Source organism: Podarcis cretensis, assembly GCF_951804945.1.
Source record: "Podarcis cretensis genome assembly, chromosome: 3".
NCBI lineage: Eukaryota > Metazoa > Chordata > Lepidosauria > Squamata > Lacertidae > Podarcis > Podarcis cretensis.
The window spans coordinates 43,510,542-43,534,776 of NC_137172.1; the positions used below are offsets into that span (position 1 = coordinate 43,510,542).

Sequence of the window (24,235 nt, forward strand, 5' to 3'; positions counted from 1 at the left end):
TTTAGAACATAGTAAGCTGCTTTAGACCAAGTCATAACATTGGCCCATTTATCTCAATATCTTCCTAGCTTACTGACCTTTCCCAGCTCTCCCAGAAGATATCAGGGATGGAAACTGGGACTTTCTGCCTGCAAATCAAGCGCTCAACAGAGCAGAGGGAGGATCAGGGCCTTTGACGGTTCCCTCGCTGCGAGAAGCCAAGTTACAGGGAACCAGGCAGAGGGCCTTCTCGGTAGTGGTGCCCGCCCTGTGGAACGCCCTCCCACCAGAAGTCAAAGAGAACAACAACTACCAGACTTTTAGAAGACATCTGAAGGCAGCCCTGTTTAGGGAAGCGTTTAATGTTTGATGCATTTCTGTATTTTAATATTTTGTTGGAAGCCGCCCAGAGTGGCTGGGGAAGCCCAGCCAGATGGGCGGGATATAAAAATAATATTTATTAGTAGTAGTAGTAGTAGTAGTGTATTATTATTATTATTATTTGAAATGCCCTCAATTTTACCTTCCAATACTATAGAGCAAACAGTCTCTCTAGCTGTGTTACATAATGCTTTAGCTGTGCAATGTACCATGCAATTATTTTCTGATGGTTCGTTGGTTCCACCTCATGATACTTCTCTATTATATCCATTCTACTTGTTGACTTGAATTGCGTTATTTTGATGGGTCTCTTGAAACGTAAAAGAAGATTTTAAAATAAAAGCAAGCAAACTCTCTTCTACAAAATGTTTTAATGGGCCTCGATCTTCCTAAAGTTAGTTGCTGCTAACTTTAGCTGGGGGTTGCAAGTGACTTTACAGCCCAGTCTTTCCTACACGCGTGTACTCTGGCTCCATGAGTTTGCAGAAGATCACAGCTGCCGACGTTCCTATGTTCAGCTGCGGCTGGAAATTCTGCACTCCAGAAGCCGCTGGTAGCAGGGAAGGCTGCCCCTTCCTATGCGGATCGGCAGGACACAGCTGCGTTACACTGCCACCTACAGGCAGCACAGTGACACGACCAGTCCCAGCAGGACCGACAGAGGGAGCGCAGCGCGAACTCTCCAGCACGGACGAAAAGGAACGAAGACTGAGCGCATGCGCGAAAGGAAGAGGCCGCGCGCCCATGCGCATGCGTGCCTCGGCACTTCCACCCGGAAGTGGGTCTGGACTACGCACGGGCAGACGCGGTGCGTTTGTTACCGGCGGTAAAACGTCGCTCGCACCTTTGGAGCGGAGCAGAGACGGCGAGGTACGGCTGCAGCCTTTGTGTCTTAGAGGAAGAAACAAAAAAGGAGGAAGTCCTTTTGTTCCTAGCTTGTCTGCTCTGCTGGTTGGGGGGCGGGGCGGCCTGAAGTCACGTGGCCAGCCGAGGGTAAGCCGATAGCAGTTCCATGGGGAGGAGGAGCGATGCTTCTTGTCCTGCCTTCGGCTGCCTAGACTGGCCCATTGGATGCGCGGCTGGTAGCCTCCCCTGCGCAAAGCGGAGCTGGAGGGGCTCAGCTTAGGAAATCCAGATGCTCAGGTGACTTCTGTAAGGGAAATTGCACAGGTTGTGCTTCTAGTTGATCCCCTGCAGTTCTGTCTAACTAACATATATACAAATTTATATATAAATCTTCTCTCTTTCTACTTTGGCTATCACTCGTAGCCGAGTAAGGTCTTCCATAAACACGGTATATATAAATAGTGTGTGTGTGTGTGTGTGTGTAATTGCACAGGTTAAAGTAAGATGTGAAAAGGGGGAAGGGAAAAGGAGGGGGAAAGAAATAACACCCATATACAATACCAAACAAAACCCACAGAACTTAAAAACGTTGCAAAATTATTAAATGATATCATTTACAAGATCCTTAACTGATAATGCAGTCCACTATGCAATTAGCAGTGCCTTCTAGGTAGTGGCACCCTCCCCTCAGATGTCAAGGAATTAAACAACTATCTGACTTTTAGAAGACATCTGAAGGCAGCCCTGTTTAGGGAAGTTTTTAATGTGTGATGTTTTATCCTGTTTTTCCATGCATCTGGGGAAACCCAGCCAGATGCATGGGGTACAAATAATTTCTTATTATTATGCAACAAAACAAACATGTTTTCACCATTCGTGTCAAACTGCACATAGGATGGTATACCACTTGCAGCACATAAATTCATTCCGTGTAGGAAATAAAGGCTGCAATCCTATCACCATTTACCAGTGAGTAAGCCCCATTTGAATTCATGGTTAGGATCACACTGCTAAGCTACCATTCCAGTTAGCCCTCTGAAGTATGGCTGCAGTTTGGTTCCCTGTACACTGGAGTGGATACGTGCTTAATTTGAGCTCTTGGCTCAAGCTGCAAAGTGTCCATTGAATATTGTTTTTGTCTTCAAGTTGGATAAATTGAAAGTGTCACCTGTGCTGAATAACTGGTTCACCTGTGCACACCATCCCTTTATTCTACAGTCTAAACATGTAAGTGGATCAGCCATATACTGTATAACCTCACCAGTAGTGTCTGAGGTCATGTACGGAATCATCAGCAGACAGGAACCTTACCATGTTTCATTACTTTGAGCACAAATTCCAACAAAGACAAACACTTTATTGAAACATCGGTTTTTGTTGACTAGTCCTCTGAAAGCTTGTCATAATAAAATATTTAGTCTTTTAGGTGCCACAAGATTCCTTTTGTTTGCTGAAATAGCCTGTCACAGCTACTCTAGAAATTGCATTTACACCTTAGATTCCAAAGTTTTAAAGACTGTTCAAAGTACTTCTCGTTCATGATTTTAAAAATCAGCTATGTCAAGTTAAGTTTCCCCTTATTGCAGACTCAGAGTTGTATGCTTAATTTTGTTGTTTAGTCATTTAGTCGTGTCCGACTCTTCATGACCCCATGGACCAGAGCACGCCAGGCACTCGTCTTCCACTGCCTCCCGCAGTTTGGTCAGACTCATGTTTGTGGCTTCGAGAACAGTGTCCAACCATCTCGTCCGCTGTCGTCCCCTTCTTCTTGTGCCCTCAATCTTTCCCAACATCAGGGTCTTTTCCACGGAGTCTTCTCTTCTCATGAGGTGGCCAAAGTATTGGAGCCTCAGCTTCACGATCTGTCCTTCCAGTGAGCACTCAGGGCTGGTTTCCTTAAGAATGGATAGGTTTGATCTTCTTGCAGTCCATGGGACTCTCAAGAGTCTCCTCCAGCACCATAATTCAAAAGCATCAATTCTTTGGCAATCAGCCTTCTTTATGGTCCAGCTCTCACTTCCATACATCACTACTGGGAAAACCATGGCTTTAACTATACGGACCTTTGTTGCCAAGGTGATGTCTCTGCTTGTTGGCAAGGTGATGTCTCTGTATGCTTAAAAGGCCACCTAAATTTTCAACTTAAAAGGCCATAGCTAAATTTTCAACTGATGGATTCTTAATTCACAGCAAAGCCTCTGAGCTGCTACACAGTTGTCAGCATTCTTCCTGTAGCAAAGGATGACTGTCTGAATAAGTACATGTTCAATATTAAGAGAAGGCACTGGAACTTTCAGCAGAGCACAGTAAGTGGAAAGCAAATCCTGCCTCTTGTTCTCTCTTCTGCTTTGATAGCCCGTTGGGGCCTCTCTTCAAATATACTTCAGTATCCCTCTGATCAAACCATATATACAAATCAGTTATTTCCTGTTCTGATAACATTTTTATGTCATTAATGAAATGTTTGTTCCCCTCTGTTTCTAGAACTTGGGACTAGCTGTGCCATGAATCCTGAGCTTGGAAGGAAGATTTTCAAAGGGGTTATATTAGTGGAAATCATCGGAGTTGCTAGCGCATATGCACTCTATGTTAAAATGGATAATAATCAAGGTAAGAAACAATATGTCTCATTATTTTTTCAAATAACTGTCAATCCACAGAGCATATTGACCAGAGAATTTGCAGTCATACGAATATTCGTGCTATATACACATAAAAGTAGGATATTCATTGAAATCTAGTTCATTTCTTAAATGGAAAAATAAGCAGAGTCGCATATTTCCATTTGCAAAATTTAGAAAACACACTAGGACTTTCAGTATTTGTATTATAACCAACATAATTACACATCCTTTCTGAACTCACTAGGTGGGCAGGAGCAGGGACCGAGCAACGGGAGCTCATCCCGTCTTGGGGATTCAAACCGCCTACCTTCTGATCAGCAAGCCCTAGGCTCTGTGGTTTAGACCACAGTGCCACCCGCGTCCCCTCTGAGCAACTATATCCATTGCCTATTGGGAAGTTTTCCTTGAACATTCTCTAATGTTACTGCAAAATTCCTGATATAGCAGTTAAGCTGTTTGTTTGGAACAGCTCTTCAGTTTTTGGAATTATTTCAACTACACTAGGTCTCAGGATCTAGCCTGTTTAGGTTGTCATGTATCATACTACCAGTCACCAGCAATTTTTCACAGGCATTGTCTCTAAATAGAAAACGTCTATTTGCATAGGGGTCATGGGGCTGCACACACAAACCCTGCCTATGCCAGGTATGCACATTTCACAGTTTAACACTTTTCTAGGTTCAGTTGCACAGAGGCATGTACTTGCAATCAAGGAAGAATGTGTGGAAGCTTATTTCAGATCTTCCCTGCTTGTCATGGGTAGGCCTAGCGCTGATTCCGCAGTGCTGATATGCGCAGGTCTTTGTTCCCAACCTAGACTGATATTTCACATTCAGGCATCCTATTTTCACTTCTGTGTGCTGACTAACTTAAGAACAGGGCTCCTTTGGGTGGAGTTGTATATTCATGTAACGGAAAAAAACTTCCTCCATGCTTTATCTGGCATGGATACTTTTGCACATTACAAGGAGCATTATATTGGTAATGCTCAGGATAGACGAGGAGAATTTGAGTTACTATTGTAATAGAACTCTGTGGCACACCTTTAAAAAAACAACCACCACCACCTGTTCTTCCTTAAACTGAGACAGACCATAACAAGTTCCAATATGCCACTTTTAAAGTGAAAGGTAGGGCACATTCTGGATATGAGAGCAGCCGAAGGGCAAGGCACTGCCCTCCCTGCGGATCTCAGTACAAACAATGAGAACTTTATACATCCTCCTGTCATGTTTTAGACCAGTGATGCAATGTCTTAAAAGATTAATTTGTGCTATCTTAAGACTTCCTACCACTGAGATTTTAAAGTATACATGAGTCTGATAGGCTTCCCTTTTTCAACTTTTGTGCCCAATGTGACAAGCCTAAGTTCTGCAAGTCTTCAACTGGAAATACAGCCTGAGGAGGCTAAACAACCATGTTGCTGCATTACCTGTAAGATTACCACAGATATTTATGACTGGCCAAAAAAACCTAAGAAATGTAGCCACCATGTAATAAAATGTACACTACTTAATTTTTGTGACTGAAATCTTGTGCACTGTACTGTTGTTACAAACTTCACGTTTTTATTTTCTCAGATTTCAGACAAAAAATGCATAGGAGATACCCATCCATCCTAGAAGGTATGTGATAATTAATGTTGGTGTAATTCTTTTTAAAAAACAACATTCAAGTGCAGATAAAAAGGAAATCCTACTACAATTTTATCAGAAAGATATATTCAATCAAAATTAGATCTTCAAAAGTCAATCTTCATTCAGTTGTGCAAAAGATAAAAAAACTCTCTTCTATTTTCATAGTTTATTACAAATGTAATGAATACGCTGGTTTTCACGACAAAAGGGAGAAAGATCAAGCAGCATGGTTAATCAGCAAAAGCTAATTGTAAGTAGAAATATTTTTTAAATGTTTACATTAAATATCTTCATATTTATTTTCTTGTCCTTTTACTTTTGTGTTTGTTTTTCAGCATTTTGTGTCTAAACTTCTTTTTCTGCTTGATGATGCTCTTCACATCCTTATTGTGAATCCACCTGTTACGTTCTTCCTCCCACCTGAGCTGTTTGACATCTAATGGAGGAAGACAGAGAGCACATAGATAAGTTTGGAGTGACTATGTCCAGGGAAAATCTGGCATTGAGTTTTATGGATGCAAAGAATACTGCCTGAGTTAGAGATTCATGACCGACAAACTCTCTGCTATGTTTTATCCTAAAAAACACAAAATGCTTTATGTACAAATAAATACAAAGTTCCCTCCCTTCAACAGTCCATCTTGTCTCAAACAACTTACATTTTTCAAACTTAAATGTAATTTGGGCCAATGAGGAATGAATTATATCAAGTTGAAGATTCATTGCTAATCATGATATACTTTTCTACAAATGCAAACTTAAGGATTTTTTAAAAGTTATTAGCAAGAGCCCAAAATCCAGCAACATACCATGTACAACTGGAATTTCCATAAACAAATTGCCTTTGGTAAATTTCATCCATTGTACCATTGGCAAATTAAGTTGATCATATAGCTTCCAAAGAAGCATGTTTTTTGGTAAGTTAAAGCACAGGGTGGAATCATTGCATAAAAGGGATGGAGCAAAATATTTGTTTGACACACCTACCCACCCCTGAAATCTGAGGTGGTGCATAACCAAGCAATTTATTTCAAATTCCATTTAACATGCTTCGTGTGATTGCCCACTTATGATAGCATGCTGAACAGTCTGTTCAAAAAGATTACCTAGAATAGGCATTTAAGGAGGTTTGCTTACTGTGCTCCCAGCTCGATCAATACTTCTCTGTGTGTTGGGCGACATAGCAGTTATCACTTCCATTTTGGGATGTTCCAATAATATATTAAGTACCAATTGTGATCCACTTTGTCTAAAAGTGACAAACTCAGCCCTACTGGATGTATAAATGCTTAGGACCTATCTTCATTAATCTGCTTGAAAATGCTGCGTAAAACATTAGTACAGTCCTTACAAGCTGCCATACAGCACCGGCTATCATCTGGCCAAAGAGTGCAGGCAAATTTACCCTGGCAGTTGACTTGTACTACAGGCATAATGAACCTGTTGTAATTTCTTAGATGCAGAATGCTTTCCAGAAGTTTAAACGGTGTTTTAGACTACAGGGCTAAGACAAGAATAATCTGCACAAAATTAAGCTAAGTTCACATTGGGAGGTAGTAATTGGGAAAAAGGGAATTGACAAGATTCTGCAATGACCATGCAGCTCTCTTTTTGAGAAAGCTGCTGGAGAGCAGCTAGAGATAATACACAAAGGTCTAATTCTACTTTAGTAGACTGAACAGCTAGTTATATGATTGTCAAGTCCATCCAGAGTTAGTTCTCTCATGTTCTGTAAGGTTCAAATGCCAGTTTCTAGACATCCTATAAATAATGCAATACACTGGAATTGGGTTATCCATGTAATTTTTGGATATGGGAGGATATAACTGGAATCTTAAGCCCTCTGGATTCCTATCCAGCAGGATCCCATGAGGCTCAAAAGTGGGAAGGCTTTGTGTGCTCCAGATGCATCCCAACCACCTTCCTGAGTTGAACATGAAGGTCTGGAGAGGGCTTCTAAATGCATTGGAGTGAATCAACTTCCTCTTGAGCAGGAATCCTTAGAAGGCATTTAGAAGCACCCTTTAGAACACACTTAGAAGCTCTTTTCAGACTTTCCTGCTCAACACAGGACAGATGGGGACATGAAGTGTGCAGTGAACACAGGGGTGGCACTGGGGAAGAGAAGGTACAGCTGGGAGAAAGAGCAGGATAGAAATCAAATAAATATGCTCCACCATTTGTTTTAAATGAAACTAATTGAAATACCTTTCTAAAACCATCACATGAGCATTTGGAATGCCTGACAGGTAAATATACTTGCTGAACATAGAAAAATTCACTTACTTGCATTATCTTTGTTAGCCATTGCATTCATCCCAATACTATCAAACTTGGACCCAATGTTTTCATCCAGCAAGGAACCAAACTTCAAAAGAAAGATGATGATTAGTACATTGATAACCAGCAGACCAAACACATTTTAAAAAATAGAAAAATTGGTGGCACCTACCTCTTCTGCAGTAGCAAGGATGCCAGTGTCTTTGAGTTTTCTTTTCTTGTTTTCTTTTGACCCTTTGAAACATTAATATGCAATTATTTATTCTACATGAAGAACAAAACGCAAAGTGTGTGTTGGGTGGGGAATGGATTTGAGCAGGAAACAGGAAGAGACTCCCAAGAAGAACTTCTCAGGCTCTTCTACACTATCTGCAACAAGGTGCTATACTTCAAAACTCCATCCTTTTAAAAACATTTTCTCAATGTTTTATAAACAAATGATCTCTAACTTTCTTGACAGCACTGTCCCTGGTATCAAACAGTCTACCACTTACTATTCCTCTAGGTAAGGAAAGGGATTTTGCTAACTATAAAGTACCTTAGCAGTTTTACATGCTAGTTCTTTAAGAGCTTGGGCAAATATCATCTAACCATTGCATTTTTAAAATCAAGTTCTAAACCAGTTATCCTTTGTCAGGTGTACAGCTGAAAGAAAACTCTATCCTGCTGAAAACTGAACTAATCCTTTCCATCTGGTTTTCTGTGTCTGATATGAAAATCAAATAATTATTTCTTGACGAAGAATAAGTGCACTTTCTATACAGTACTGTATCACACTTTCTATCTCTACCACATGTTGTCTCCCCCATAACAACTACACAATGCTCTGGTTTTCTTAATACCTTATAGTTCATTCCTACCTCTCCTTCCTCAAACTGGACATGCAGATTTTTGGACACTAACCAACACAGAATGTTAAAAGCCAATGTGATTAGGTGAGTAAATTCTGCAGAATAAATTCTGTCTCTTGCATCATTTTCCTTTAATGGGTCTATTAATGACCAATGCAATCCTATACAAATAAATGCACAAGTAAATACCACTGAGTTCAGTGGGGCTTACTTCTAGGAAAGAGGATATAGGATTGAAGCTCAAGTGCCTTATATCTAGCCAGCACAGCTAATACAGACCCCTGGTGCTCTCAGAAACTATTCACAATTCTGAATGAAAAGACTGCAGACTAGTGACAAGTCACATTTCTAGCAGAGAGGCAGGCTACTACAAAACCCCTCAGCATTCTGACACCCAAGGCTGACTCAGTTTTTATCAAATATTAAGAGGTCTTTTATGTTACCTTTCATTGATCCAGCAAAATCCATTTCTTTTTTTCTTTTGCCTTTCTTATTGGCAGGCTTGACATGCTCCTCTTTATTGTCATCTATCAAAAAGGAAAGCTATTAAAACTTTTACTCAGACTACATCATAAAACAGATGATTTGTCAATATGAAAACACTTTCAGCTTTGCCTGAAACATTGTGGTTATCTAACTTCCTATGAACAGACTCCACAAAACGGCTACTCCTAGTCAGCTCAGATGTTTCTACACTGTGTTTCTGAATACTGAAAATGCAATAGGACAGCACCAATCATTCAACCATGCTTGTTGCACATAAAAATACTACAGCTTGGTCCAATTACTGTCATTTCAGTTTAGTCAACAGTGTTAATGTGACCCAATGTTAACATGAAATTAGGCTCTAGAGCAGTGTTTCCTAAACTTGGGTCCCCAGCGGTTTTTGGACTACAATTCCCATCATCCTTGACCACTGGTCTTACTAGCTAGGGATGATGGGAGTTATAGTCCAAAAACAGCTGGAGACTAAAGTTTGGGAAACACTGCTCTACAGGATGCAAGAGTAGATGCAACACTTATTTCTGATGATTCGTTATCAGCCTTGGCACATGCATCCTTCGGATCTGTCCACCACAACACCTAACATATGTGGTCTTCTGCTCCAGCTAAATCACATAAATATCTGGTGGAACACTAAGGCGAACAAGTAGGTTTAAAAATAGCTACCTACCTATGGCATTTAAAATCTGTGTTTTAACAAAGCAAGCAATTTAATAATTTGGCAGTAATTGCATTTGTGTTTTTACCTGGAGCTTTGTCATCATCTGAGACATCCATAAACGTCCCTCCATCTTCATCAAGATCTTCTCTAAAGTCTTCATCCATACTACCCAGAGACACTTCCTCATCATCAAGGTCGTCAAAATCATCCTCCTCTGAATCATCCAATGCTGCCTCATCACTTTGGCTTTTCTTTTTCCCTTTGCTTTTTATATTACTAGAATTTGATTTAAAAATACAATTTAAAAAGCTTTTAGAAAATCCACCTATCCAACTTACTCATAATGCTTAGAAAGATCACAAACAGCAAGCAACACAGAGTTTAGTCTATAAACAAAACACTCAAATTTTGTTAAACTAATGCATATACCATAACTAAACAGGTTTTGGTGGTTTCTATCCATAGAATAATCCCACTTCATCTCCTTTCCTTGCATGCCACAGAATAGATTTAGGGGGATTTTACAGGGGGCAGGAGGGTAAGTTCCATTAGGGAAGCAAAAGACATTGTGCAAACAGGACAATACCACTGGATACAGCACAGAATGTTAGCAGCTTTACAAAATACTAGACCATTACTTGATCAATTCTCTTTCGACCAGTAAAACTGCCTGCTCTAGGAATAGCAAATTGCCAAGCTGGTTTATGGGGTTTTACTGGATGAATGCCCATAGGGTCACTCCAAAATTATCAGGCACATAACAAGAGTATTTCCACAATAAATGAGTTCATAAAGTACTCTACAGATATTTTCACAATGCTAAATAACAAGGGAATTGTTAAATGAAATCTGCTATAAACTCCTTATATAATATACCAAGATCCTAGCATATCAGTATTCCACCCAAAAGCCTGTTTTATTGTAATACTAACATTTCAGAGTGTATGAAATTTAAGGCAGTGGGAACACCAGCACACAATGAGCATGTGAAAATCACTTTGCCTGCTTTCTGAGCCAGCAAGGGGGAAGTGCTGTGTGGTGCCAACATGTTCAGCTAAGAGGGAGTGGAAATGGGGTAGGGGGAAGGAACCCAAAGTGATCCATCTGTGGAAAAACTGGTCTCTGAAGCCAAATATGGTTGAGCTTTCCTTTGAGATTCCTTCATTTAAGAGTAAACTATTTCAATCCATGTTTACATATAAAGCAGCACAATCGCTCAGAAGATATATCTCATCATGCCATTGACTCTGCAATTCTAAACCCCATTGTTTTCAGTAGTGCCTATTCCCACTTGCTGTGTATCGGGTTGCAGCTTTCATCACTCTAAACTACTACCTGATTGCAAGTAACAGGTAGATTACACCACCCTCCTAATACATGCCTACGGATGAAAAAGGAATACTAATGGGAGTGGAACCTACAAGATAAGTTAGCTCAGGCCCATTCAGCAGCAGGGTTCTCATCTCTCCCATAGAGATAGATAGATAGATAGATAGATAGATAGATAGATAGATAGATAGATAGATAGATATTTGCCAGGCAGCAGGATAAAAGCAGCTAGATTGATCCACAACATACTTAACAGTATGAAGGATGAACCTGCAGCCCTACAGATGCATTTGGACTACAACTCCCATCATCCTCAACTATTGGCCATGCTAAGTACAATGACACCTGGCGGGCCAAAAGTTACTAGGCAGGCCAGTGTAGAAGATAAGGCAGAATACAAATGCGTCCCAAGGAAAAGGGAAGAAGGTGCCCTGATCTTCACAACTGTCTGCATCCCTAGGAGTCACAGTTCAGGTTCTCAAATCTCCTCCTCCCCAAAACTAGATCATGACTAAGGAGATCAAGGGAGACGAAGTCTGGCTGTTCGTTTTACACAGAAATTGCATCAACATCCTTGTAATTTGGTTGATTCATAATTGCAGAAGTAATGTAGCCATATTTCAGGAGGGAAGGGGGATTCTGAATACACTTGAGGTATATTTAACAAACTTTTGTCCCACAGAGCACAAAGTTTTAGAAGAGCCTTGTGACATAATGCACATACATAATACACTCCATTTACTCTATTTGCTTTATCAAGTCGTTCATGGTGCCCATGCAGAAACTCTTAACTTCATATCTTTATTTATTCCCATTTAAAAAAACTTACTCAGCAAAATTAAGGTCCTCATTGACAAGTGTATCAAAATAACTATCATGTTCAAATGAATCTGAAAGAAAGAAGATGGCAAAATCAAAACATTTTGATTTGGTATTTAAAACAAATTGTTTCAAAGTGTAATTTGTTATAATTTGCAATGTGCCCTATATTCTTGCATGAAGCAGCTGCCACCTAACAACCCACCAAGACCAAATATCTAATCTGGAATTTTAGAGGAGCAAATACCACATGAGCAACCAGGCAACACTGTAGTGTAAGCAGCTGTTTAGCTTGAGTTGGCTCATCTCCCCACCCACATCTTTGAACTGGAAATTCACATAACCTTGAGTTCCATCTACTGACCAGTCTTAGAAGAACTGCCAAAGGATTACTACCCATCTTCAAGAGAAGCCAAAGTCCCCTACATCTCTTTGACTAACTACGGGCTGGTTGGGGTGAAAAATGAGACAGAGTATAACAAGCCTTACCTAAAGCTCTTTCAAACTCTTCATCATCCACATCTTCCACACTTTCATCATCTCTCGCAGGTTTCCTTTTCTCCTTCTCCAAGTCCAACTTTTTATAAAATCTGCGTGTTAAGAAGAAAAAAGAAATGTTTCCACATTCATATAAAACATGGTTATTAAGTCATCCTTATTTGATGAACTTATAAAATAAGGATATTTCGATACGTTAAACTTGCCTAAGCATCAAGCAATTTCCTACTGTTTTAAAGTCATTACTTCCTATTGCAACAACCTTTCAGGAGCACTTCTTGTAAATTTTATCTTTGTGCTTTGGGCTGGTTTCTACACAGACTCCCACATCCCTCTCTATGTTCTATCCAGACAAGAAGCATTAGAATTCAAGGACACTTTCCAGCCCAACAAAAAATCTGGGTTGCAAAGCAGGCCCAGTGAAGAGTGTGGCCTGGGGAACATTCTGAGGACCAGATGGAGAGGCCGAGAGGAACATGTATGGTCCCCAGGCCTAAGGTTTCCCACTCCTGTATTATAAAGATAATTGGGCTAGTACCAGCCTGTAACATCAGGATAACAAGATGATTTATCACAGTGTGATGTCACAACATTCATTTGCTGGCAAAAAGAGCCTTTGGTTCAGGGCTACTGTGGGGGCATTTCTTTCCAAACACTAACAGAAAGTCACGCTGCCACGCGGCGCTTGTGGGGGGTTATATATCCTTCCCCCTCCTCCATGGTAAAACACTACAATAAACATCTGATGTGCCATAATGTCATAAATGATAACATAAAATTGATCTGGTTTACGTTCAAACAGCTGTAATGATCTTCCCACATCTCCTACCTTACTTAGCATTTTTCCCATTTCAGCACAAAAAAGCCCATTCCTTCATATCCATTTTAACAGACAAGTCATTCCCAAAAGGTTATAGAGATGGGTCTAGCTATGCGCCAGACAGGCTTGGGTATAATCTGCCGTTTCCAGATTCTTATTCTGGTCATATAAGACTAGATAGGCAGTTGTCTTTTTTGCAAGCAGATGTATGTACACTGCCTTCTCCAGGGCTGAAACAGAATCACCAGCAACCAACCAGTGCATCCCATAATAGATACAGGTGCTGCTGATGACCTGATGGAAGAACATGAGCCATAACAGCACAGTTATTCTGGGCAAATTCCCTGCTGTTTTGCTGTGATGTATGGAACATTCCAAGGAACTGTTGTCTAGAAATGGATGTGTTTTATAAAAAGCTTTTTTCCTCCACTGATCTTATCTAGTAATTCGAAATATCCATTTTTCCCAGCCGTGATCTCCCTGTCCTATAAAAATGTATGGAAGTGATTTGCAGTAATACTTTCACAACAATAGAAAGCTTCTCCAAGAATAAACCCTCCCCAAAGGAAACAAAATTAAGAGCAATGAACATATGGAAGTATCAATCAAAGATGTCAATACCTGTGGAAAAAGACTTCATCTACTGGGATTTTGCTTTCATCTTGGGCAAGGAATTCCTTGCTATTCACTGGAAATAAAATAATAAAAAACGGATGGTTGTTTATCAAATTAACTTGCTATGAAGGTTATTCAGATGCCATGTCATACACATTTTTCCTAAGCAATGTCTTTAGGGCTGCTAGCTTCAAAACCAATCAATCCAGTGAGATCAACTAAATCTCTCTGTGCAAAATGAATATCCCTCCCTCACTCACCCAGTCTATAAAAAATGGGGGGGGGGGGATCCAGAGCATAAAAGTTCAGAATGTAAAAGGAATTTAACTTTTAAATTAAAAAATAACCTAATATTAAACAGAATCAGAACAAGTAAATCTATTATATAATCCAAGCTAAATTTATTTTTTCTTGCTTAGATCACTTAGGCAGAAGAAATGTAGTTATAGGATACCATGGGAACATGGATTACAAATATAAATTTGAGAGGTCCCACAAAACCACGATTGTATATCACATCATTACTGGTGTTTACATAACATGGATATCCTTAGCTGTAATATTAATGAGTTAAAGCCTTAACTGTTCATCTGGATCCTACTTCTGAGAGTCTAACAATGAACTCTGTATCCAATAACATCACTCCCCCTTCCTTCTTTTTTCTTAATGTGACGTCTCTCCTTCTGAAATAGCTATCCTCTTGCGGATCACAAACTGACTAAGTTGTAGGAAGCAGAGGAGGAATAAATGGACAGTTCTCCAGAGAAAGTGCAGTCCTCTAGGGATTGGTATCTGGACCTGGACTTTTAACCTGCTCATAAACAATCCAGAGTTAGAAGTAACCAGTGAGGGGCCAAGTTTGCTGATGATAATAAATTGTTCAGGGTTGTTAAAACAAAACAAAGAGATTGTAAAGAGCTCCAAAAGGACCTCTCCAAACTGAGTGAATGGGTGGTAAAATGGCAGATGCAATCCAATGTAAGCAAGTGTAAAGTGATGCATGTCAGGGCAAATTTCACACTTACTACTTCTGAACTGATGGTGATGGACTAGGAACAATACTTTGGGGTCATAATAGATGAAGCTGTTTACCCGGTGTGCAGCAGCAGTGAAGTGGGCAAATTCCAGGCTAGGGATCATTAGCAAAGGAATTGAAAATAAAATGGCCACTATCGTAATACCATTATACAAATCTGTGATGCAACCGTATTTGCAATACTGTGTGCAATGTTGATTGTTCCACCTCAAAAAGGATATTACAGAGTTTGAAAAGGATCAGAAAAGGGCAACCAAAATAGATCAAGGAGATGGAGTGACTCGCTTTGAAGAAAGATTGCAGCATTTGGGACTTTTTAGTTTAGAGAAAAGGTGAGTAAGAGGTGACACAATAGGAGTTTATAAGATGATGCACAGCATGGAGAAAAATAGAGAAAAAGTTCTCTGCCTCTCTCATAACACATGAACCAATGAAACTAAATGCTGAAAGAGTCGGGAAAGATAAAAGGAATCCATGCAGCACATAGATAAGCTATAGATCTTGCTACCACAGGAGACAGTGATGGCCACCAACCTAGAAGACTTTAAAAGAATGGACAAATTCATGGAGGAGAGGGCCACTGAAGACTACTGGCCACGATAGCTATGCTCTGCCTCTGCAGCCAACAGCAGTAATGCTTGTGAATTCTAGTTGCTGGAAACCACAGGAGGGGAGAAGGCTCATCCTCAAATCCTGCTTGTGAGTTTCCGGCCGGTATCTGGTTGGCCACCGAGAGAATAAGATGCTGGACTAGACTGGCCACTGACCTGATCCAGCAAGCTCTTCTTATGTTTAAAAGTCTTCCAGAATTTTTCTGGTTTTCCACTTACACAATCAATATAAATTTGTTTACATGTTTTTATACTGAACTAACAGGAGATATAGTGTGGAAAAAGCAAATTATAACCCTCATTTACCCAACTGCTTGCTGAAACAGCAAACCAGGTGTGAAAGAACATGGGGGTGACTTACTGCCTGCTTTTCCCCAAAATAGAATGTCTTTCCGACTCACTCTTATGATACGCTTATGATAAAATGAATAAGGTTTCTGGCATCTAACAGTGAAGAGTGTTAGCTACATCAAAGGAACACTTGTTATTTCCTGCATCCAAATGCTAAAAAAATTTTATTGCCCTTCTGTATGATACCATGGATCAGAACGTTTGGGGGGGGGGGAATATGTTTGTCAATTCCCCTTCCAAGGCCTCCCTCATCTACTACTGAGGATGGGGGACCTTCCACAACAGCATGAGGGCTGCAGGGAGGAGGAATTAGCAAAAATTGGCCCTGCTTCCATTCCTGAATGGAATGACAATATTGGATAAAATCCATTGTGAAAATATCTTCCACTGAAAGTGATGGATCTTACAATGCATTGCATTTACTATCAGGGTACCACCGACTATAATCTTTAGAATGAAAGCTCCTTACTTACCCGCAAGATTTCGTACATCACTCATGGATTGTTTATTCTTTGGCTGCATTACCACGCTACTGGTGTTCTCTGCATTAGAAAGTCAAGAAATCACACAAAAAATTAATTGTTATTAACCTTACCCTATCTGCTACACCTGACAAATGTTGATAAGGTCCATACCTTTGCCCTTAGGAGCTTTGGGATTTCTGTACACAAAACGATCCAAGAATCTCATTAGAGTGAAGTCCTGCAAAGGATCACCTGTGTATTCAATGTAATTCCCCTGAAACAAAGTTAACATTCATAGTGTCAATTTGCATCAAGAAATACATGAATGGAAGTGGCAGCAGAATCACATGTGTTTGGATTCAGCAGACAAATAAGTGATGTTACTCAGACGAAGGAAAAGAGGAAATAGGTTGCCTCTCTGAAACCTGGATCACACACAACCCTTTCAATGGAGGGAAGGCAGCAGTGGCTATTCCTGCTCTGCTATGTAGGATTTCAGGTGTGCCACACAACAAGTGAAGAAAGGGGTGGACAACAGGACACGTGGGAGACAGGCAGAAACAAGACTGCCTTGTCTCCCACTTTAAGTATCTGTAGCAAGGTGGAAACCTTAGCCAATCTGGTTTTCTACAGGAAAAAATATTTATATCAAGAATGGTTCCCCCATTTACTTGTTGCCCCCATTTCTGTCTGGAAACTACTATTCACGTGCAATCCGAATCATTAAGTACATGTGACAGGACACCCAAAAGGGCAACCAAAGTAGTGAAAAAAAGTAAGAAATTCAACTAACCTCTAGGATAGTTTTTGCAAAGAGGGCAACAGATGGATGAAAGTGTTCTGAAAGCTGGGAAAATAAAATCAATGTTGTAATATAAAATCTTATTCCAATACAAGTTTTTGGCACCATATTAACAGATTAAATGGACATCTTAACCTTCACTCCAGGTTTCCCCCCCCTTATTTATTTATTATTTTCTTGCTACAAAATTGTACACACGTAAATCATAAAACATGACATGACTAACAAAAAACAGGTCACCAGAGAGATAAAATACTAAACATGTTGTTTTGCAATACATAATAATCAGCTGATTACAGTAAACCAGTAAAGTTCTGTCTATTACCATTCCAACTGCTGTTAATAAATGTGTTACTAATTCCTTACTTCTTGGTTGGTCTGTAATGTAGCTGAAGTATATAAATTACCTAAGTAGCTTTGAAGCCAGATAACAAGGGGCCATGATCCCCCATGTGGCAGTTTTTAGAACTGACTTTTCCACATATTAGATGTAACATTAAGTGCCACTTTTATCACATGAATCTTCCTCATCAGACAGGTTCTGCACTAGCTCCAGCAGCAGGTGCCAGTATGGAAACTCCCCATGATACGCAGTCAATCTAAATGATTTGCAGCACTATGTTACCATCCCCTATGCTGAGAAGTAACCTCTACTGGGGAGAGAGAGAGAGAGAGGGAGAGAGAGAGAGAGAGAGAGAGAGAACGCGCTGTAGGCTTAATGTGATGACCTCCATATGTTGTTGGGCTGCAACTCCCATAATTCCTGAGCAGTGTCTATGCTGAATGAAGCTGATGGAAGTTATCTTAAAGGTAAAGGGACCCCTGACCATTAGGTCCAGTCGTGGCCGACTTTGGGGTTGCGGCGCTCATCTCGCTTTATTGGCCGAGGGAGCCGGCGTACAGCTTCCAGGTCATGTGGCCAGCATGACTAAGCCGCTTCTGGCGAACCAAAGCAGCGCACGGAAACGGCGTTTACCTTCCCGCCAGAGTGGTACCTATTTATCTACTTGCACTCTGACGTGGTTTCGAACTGCTAGGTTGGCAGGAGCAGGGACTGAGCAACAGGAGCTCACCCCGTCACGGGGATTTGAACCGCCGACCTTGTGATTGGCAAGTCCTAGGTTCTGTGGTTTAACCCACAGCGCCACCTGCGTCCCAGGAAGTTATCTTAGACCTGTTCCAATGTAAAGTCATAAGAGGGATGCTAGAACTAATCTTTGAACAAGGCTCCCCTCCTCTTAAAACTTGTACAATAGGTTGACTCCACACTTGGTCATACTTAGAATGAGTCTGATGATCTCCAAGAGACTTAACTTACACCAATGATTTAAATAAGCCTACTCTAACTCTGGATCCAATTCAATGAAACGATACCATACCCACTGTTAAAGGGAAAATTCTGCAAAAATAAAATAAAGTTGTCTGGGATCCCTCCCACATTGAAATTCCTGGTGTTCATGAAAAAAGGTACCTTCTTTAGTTCCCAAAAACTTGTTCTATCAGCTCCACAGTATGAAGGATTTCGATGTAATGGGTCATAGCTACCCAAATTCTTGCCCCCTGAAAAAGAAGACATGTTTTGTATCATCAAAGACAAACAGATCTAGATACTTAAAAGGGGAACACCTAGTTATCCAACAAAGAAGTAGTCAACCCCGTACCCTTCAGATGTTGTGGACTCCCATCATCCCTGAGCAACATCTGATGAGCATCACATCAACTACTCCTGATCTTCTCCTGATCATTTTAAAGACAGGAGAGTCCTTCTGCAGTAACACCACAAAAGGTACAACAAAAATCTCTGTGCCCTGCTCCAATTTGCAACATGCAAAATGCATGTTGGTTTACATAGCAGAGTGGGAAGGTAAGCCAGTTTCTTTTAGTGCAATTGCAACATCTGGTGGGATTACAGCTGAAAGAAGAACATTCTCATTATTACACAGGGCTGCCAGATGTCTACAACAGATCAGAAACCAGAGTGAACAAGAAAGTAAGAGTTCTGGACTTGGACATGAGAGGAGTCATGTGAGCCCAGCCAAAGTCTCATGGCTTCAGTTCCCATTCTGTAAAATGGAAATGACAACAGCCTAACTCAAAAGATGGGTGGAGAAGTGAATGAGACATGACATTTTAAAGCACTTTTTACTTACAGAAATAACCAAGAGGAGGGGGACACACCACTTAAGTAGCGCATGTCTCATTAAAGTTGTTAATACAGCAGCAGCAATGGCCCATAACCCTGGCAATGTCTTATCTACTGATACTGTTCCCAAACACTTTTAGCAGATGGCCTTCCTCTGGCTCCGTTCAATCCCCTCCACATAAACAAGTTTAAATAAGGAAAGTTTCCTTTGGGTAACGCCCTTCAGATTAAAGTTTGCAGAATTTAATACCGTCTACTAGGACCTGAAACATTCCAGTCAACATCTGCCAGATGAATCTCACTCACAATTTTTCAATTTTTACCTGCTAGATTTTGGTGATGTACCCATGAAGCTCCTGAAGCTGGGTCATGAGGTTTCACAGATTCTTCTGTTTTTATTATTTTTGTTTCTTCATCAACATCTACAAGTTTTTCCTCCTCTTCTTCAGCTTCCTCAAGGTCATGAAAATGTTCCTCATCGTCAGATTCCTAGGAAATGAATCAGTTTTAAGATGAAACCAGTGTGGTGATCATGCAAAACTCTGATAAGTTACGTTCCAGGGATAGCATATAAAGCCAAAATTGTGGATTGAAAGCATTTTTTTTTTTAATTGAGGTCAACAGCTAGTTCTACAAAGGCAGGCTAAGAACAACTTTATAAGACGGATATCATACCACATGATCCTGCAGCTGTACTCGTAACCCTGGTTTTACTTTCAGAAGTTCAGACACAAGGTACAAAGCTCCACAGGTGAATGGTGGCATTTGACCACAGGTGACTTGAAGCAATCGCTTTATAAAAGCTTTCACCCGCCGCAGTACTATATCAGCCTTCAAAGATTTGTAGACAAGGTTGAGAAACATAGACTGTTTGGCACACAGTGCTAATCCTGGATCCAGCAGCTTCCTGCAAAAACAATATAATCATTATCAGCATTAACCTCTGCTCATGAATTCACTCATTCTTCTGAATTTGAGGTACAGACCAACATATGACAGCTGCATCATTTACTACTACTGTCAACACAAAATTATTATTTCTTACTCACTCTAGTTTAAAGTGGACCACTGCTTCATGAATAATATCCCATAATTAGTCACAGTTGATATGTGAAGGCATGGGGACAGAAAAATGGGGGGAGAACCCATTTTATTTTATTTTTCTCTTTTTGTTTTTGAAAATTTGGTAAAAGTAGGACTTCAGATCTCTACATTTGTTTTATTTAAACATTCACAGAGCAACCTAACACTCAGACAATCAGGTTAGGATAGTGGATGGGACCTTTGCTGGTGAGTCCTCCACTACGTCAGCAGAAAGGTGCATGGACATACATCTATCATTTATTTCAATTGGAGAGGCAAAGTAAGGGTTTGTAAGAAGTACAAGGCAAAAAGAAGCGTGTTCTACTGCCACCATGGGTGGTGCAAGCCAGCAAACCTTTGGATCATCTCCCACTTCAATTCCCACCCCACTTAAGATTGTTCTGTAAACTGAGTTCAGAGGAAGGAAAAAGAAAAACTGGTACAACAGGAGGCTCTTGGCTCAACCCTGCTTCAATAAAGGATAATCGACTGGAGAAAACCAATAATAACCAAAACGAAACAAAGAACCTCCACAGATGTCTACATTGGCATGAATTGTCAAGCAAAACAGTTTACCTATCAAATGCCAAAAACAGACAGGCCAACTACTGATATGCAAAAGGGGACAAAGTAGTTCTCTTGCCATCACAATATTCACAATTTAAATTCATAAAAACCATAAAAAACTGATCAACAGTAAATATTCTACAAAACACGACTTAATAGAAACATTAAAATGTATGTGATGCTTACTTGTATAGGGCTGTGTAATATCGGTCAGATACAGTCTGATTAGAATCCATTACTTGAAACAGCAACATCAAGGCTTGGATGCTGGTGCTGAAGTTTGCAAGGTGCAAAACCTTAAACAAAGTATTCATCTGCTCCTTTATTTTTTCATCACTAGTCTGAGCATAAGGGTAAGCTCTGTTCACCCCTGTCAAGAGAGCACTAAGCATTTTGGACTCAACATCTTTTTTCTTGATACAAGACCGAAAAAAGCAAAAGTAGAGTGTAATGAGTTTGTTAGCCAGCTCACTCTCCTCGTGACTAAGAACTATCTGGTTCAAAAAGCAGATGGCATAGTATTGTGCTTTGGGGCTAATGTTTGATCGAAAGAGAAGCCTCTCCACTTCATTACACACCACTCCTTTCATGTTGGGATGCTTATGAAGCAGAGTCTCTAGCAGATAAGATGCTTTGGTGGCTATTTTGTTTAGAGGATCTCCCAGTTTGTTTACTAACTGCACAAGAAAAGCTTTCTCTTCCTCTACCTTATTGCAGAGAAGTTCATGCGCAACAGCAAGAGCACGGGTTTTTGTTGCCACCAGGGGATCATGACTCAGTGATTCTAACACTTGCACAAATTCAGCCACCCAGTGCTTCAGGTGATGCTCAAAATACCACAAGATCAGGCGCCTGTCCCTCGAATCTCTGTTGCCACTTGAGAGCTGCTCCAGAGAGCCAAAGGGATGTTGGGAGAAAGTGTACAGCTTACGATTGTCTGGTAGAAGATGTGTCATGAGAAGCTCTTTGAAAGTATCCAAGGCCATTAAACTCTGCCTTCTACTACCTTTCTTTTTGATCAGATTCACCAGGGTCTCTATAAACTGAAGTGAGTGGACAGTAGCATCTTGGATAAGAAGGGTCATGGCAGCCATTCTGTCAGCAAGAGTCCCTGATGATACTACAGTTTTCATCCAAGCTGATGATGATCCTTTCCACAGATTTGCCTTACTCTTGCAGAGGTCTGCCTCTTGTTGGTAAAGCTTTTGAGCCAAAGCCTTATACTTGGATACAAGGGACTGATTTTGGGGTTCAGTAGAAAATTCATTTGTATACTCCAGATCATACCATTTGCCCCCTGGTTTTATAAGAAGTATCTGCCGCTCATGAAACTGAAAAGTGTCCACTTCCTTGTCTTTTTTTGTTCCATGCAACAAAGCACTATTGGGAACTGACTGTTTCTTATTATCTTGGGCATTACTTGACTCTATTTTTTCTTTACTTCCTTTCACTTGGTTTTCTTTTTTTGCTACCGTAGTTTTTTTTACTTCCTTTTGGTTGACTTTCTCTTTCTCTTGTTCTCCTTCAACTGCTTCTCCCTCTTCTTCTTCATCTGCTGCAACCAGGAATTTTTTTGAATAGCTGCTCACACCCAGTGATTTTATAAATGCCTCCAATTCACCATCCTTCAGATCATCAATGGCACCTTTTTTCCCACCATCTACAATTTCTTCGGTCTCATCCAAAGCAGCGAGCATGATATAATCTTGCTGCATAAAACAAAGTAACAAGTTGTCTCAGCAACATGTTCATGGATAACATAATTTGACAGTACATGCATTATAAAACATCAATATTGCAAACAGGCTTATAACATACGCAGACAACATTGCCCATTACTGCTTCTAAATTACTTGCACACCTCTGAAATATCCACCAATGTAAGGACTATCCAGTATTAAGAATTGTCCCACCTGCTCTCAAAGTGCTGGATTTTTATTTTTTGTTTTACTAAAAACCATGTACAAAAATCAGAAAAAAAAAATCTGTCTTAATCAGTGGCTGCATATAAAAAAATTAAGAACAACAGGTTAGTCATGACATAAGAATTTGTGGCCGCACATTTCTGTTACAGTATTATCTGTTGGTCCACATGGGGCCAGAAGGCTCTTTGTATAAAACCCAGTGAGGGAGGAGATGTCTAAAAATGAAAACAAAAATTGTTCGCTGCCCACATACTATGTGTGTAACCCCTCAAGCTACACATGCAGCGGATCTGCCATTTATTTCCACCAGTTTGAAAAGACAGCAACATGTGAGAAGCCAACATTAGACAGATGACGTCTCCTTCCAGGGCGAATGCCCTTTTGGAGAAAGTTACAGGTAGGTAGCCGTGTTGGTCTGCCATAGTCAAAACAAAATAAATAAATTCCTTGCAGTAGCACCTTAGAGACCAACTAAGTTTGTTGTTGGTATGAGCTTTCATGTGCATGCACACTTCTTCAGATACACTGAAACAGAAGTCACCAGTCCCTTATATATAGTGGGGGGGGGGGTACTACTCAGAAGGGTGGTGGGAATGGGTGATTGGCTGATAAGTGTGGTAAACCTGTTGACGACTGTTAACTACTGCACTTGGTCTTACAGGAAAAAGCAAGGGGTGAGATGGCTAAAAATAGCTTTATCATGTATAATAAGAATCCAATGTCTCTATTCAGACCAGGTCTCTCCATGGTTTTAAGTTTGGTAATAAGTTGCAATTCAGCAACTTCTCTTTCCAGTCTATTTTTGAAATTCTTTTGTAGTAAGACAGCTACTTATACAAGATCTTATCTTATATTGGATTCTTATCTCATGTATCTGAAGATGCATGCACACGAAAACTCATACCAATAACAAATTTAGTTGGTCTCCAAGGTGCTACTGGAAGGAATTTTTTTATTTTGTTTCGACTTTTAGAGAAACTCCGCCTGTTAAAGCACATCCTTTCCGAGGATGTTAAAGCACATCCTTTCCCAAGGCTCTCACCCCTTTCCCACCACGTGGAAGGAAAGAGAAGGAAAGAGGCAGGGACCTCCCTGGGCCCCTTTCCTGGCCGCCTCAGGGCCTCTTTCTTACTTTGGTGCCTCCGAGGCGCAGCACCTCCTCCAGAGTAAAGCCGCTTCCATCATCAACCTCTCCCTCGCCATCTCTCTCGTCAGACTTCTCGAGCTCCAACTCCGACAACGTCGCCATCTCCCTCGGCCAGACCACGCATGCGTCAACCGTAGCTTCCGGGTACTAGTGATGACGACACTCACTTAGAAGGTGAAAGGTCCTGCTAGATACATATAAGGTGTTATGAAAGGCGCAGATTTAGGAAACAAACGGGAAAGGGGCCGAGAGAGGGACGCAC

General features: G+C 40.5%; 2 protein-coding genes across 5 annotated transcripts; one reads left to right on the plus strand and one right to left on the minus strand.

Moving 5' to 3' along the window:
• The first annotated feature begins 1,206 nt into the window (after nt 1–1,206).
• CEBPZOS (CEBPZ opposite strand) lies at nt 1,207–6,104 on the plus strand. Of its 4 annotated transcripts, none has more exons than XM_079969593.1 (5): nt 1,207–1,230; nt 3,691–3,816; nt 5,411–5,455; nt 5,633–5,717; nt 5,803–6,104. In XM_079969593.1, exons 2-4 carry the CDS (start codon nt 3,711–3,713, stop codon nt 5,713–5,715), a joined length of 234 nt encoding a protein of 77 aa, XP_079825719.1. In that variant the 5' UTR covers nt 1,207–1,230; nt 3,691–3,710; the 3' UTR covers nt 5,716–5,717; nt 5,803–6,104. The 4 variants fall into 4 exon arrangements, with proteins under 4 accessions (XP_079825719.1, XP_079825718.1, XP_079825717.1 ...); XM_079969592.1 differs by lacking the exon at nt 1,207–1,230 and adding an exon at nt 1,252–1,353; XM_079969591.1 differs by lacking the exon at nt 1,207–1,230 and adding an exon at nt 1,369–1,503.
• CEBPZ (CCAAT enhancer binding protein zeta) lies at nt 5,619–24,209 on the minus strand. The gene is made up of 16 exons (XM_079969473.1): nt 23,959–24,209; nt 21,088–22,610; nt 19,927–20,158; nt 19,575–19,740; nt 18,580–18,668; nt 17,100–17,153; nt 16,478–16,580; nt 16,316–16,384; nt 13,851–13,917; nt 12,401–12,501; nt 11,922–11,982; nt 9,849–10,039; nt 9,042–9,125; nt 7,920–7,981; nt 7,754–7,835; nt 5,619–5,903 (listed from the first exon to the last, which is right to left on the minus strand). The coding sequence occupies exons 1-16, from the start codon at nt 24,073–24,075 to the stop codon at nt 5,764–5,766; spliced, it is 3,141 nt and encodes a 1,046-aa protein (XP_079825599.1). The 5' UTR covers nt 24,076–24,209; the 3' UTR covers nt 5,619–5,763.
• Between the last annotated feature and the right edge of the window lie 26 nt (nt 24,210–24,235).

What these genes read in the sequence shown, in the direction of transcription:
- CEBPZ (XM_079969473.1), bottom strand. Translation starts at nt 24,075, where the DNA reads ATGGCGACGTTGTCGGAGTTGGAGCTCGAGAAGTCTGACGAGAGAGAT. An exon ending in TGCGCCTCGGAGGCACCAAA is followed by an intron (nt 22,611 to 23,958) that starts GTAAGAAAGAGG and finishes TGTTTTATGCAG; the next exon opens with CAAGATTATATCATGCTCGC. An exon ending in TACAGCTGCAGGATCATGTG is followed by an intron (nt 19,741 to 19,926) that starts GTATGATATCCG and finishes TTCATTTCCTAG; the next exon opens with GAATCTGACGATGAGGAACA.
- CEBPZOS (XM_079969593.1), top strand. Translation starts at nt 3,711, where the DNA reads ATGAATCCTGAGCTTGGAAGGAAGATTTTCAAAGGGGTTATATTAGTG. An exon ending in TAAAATGGATAATAATCAAG is followed by an intron (nt 3,817 to 5,410) that starts GTAAGAAACAAT and finishes TTATTTTCTCAG; the next exon opens with ATTTCAGACAAAAAATGCAT. An exon ending in ATACCCATCCATCCTAGAAG is followed by an intron (nt 5,456 to 5,632) that starts GTATGTGATAAT and finishes CTATTTTCATAG; the next exon opens with TTTATTACAAATGTAATGAA.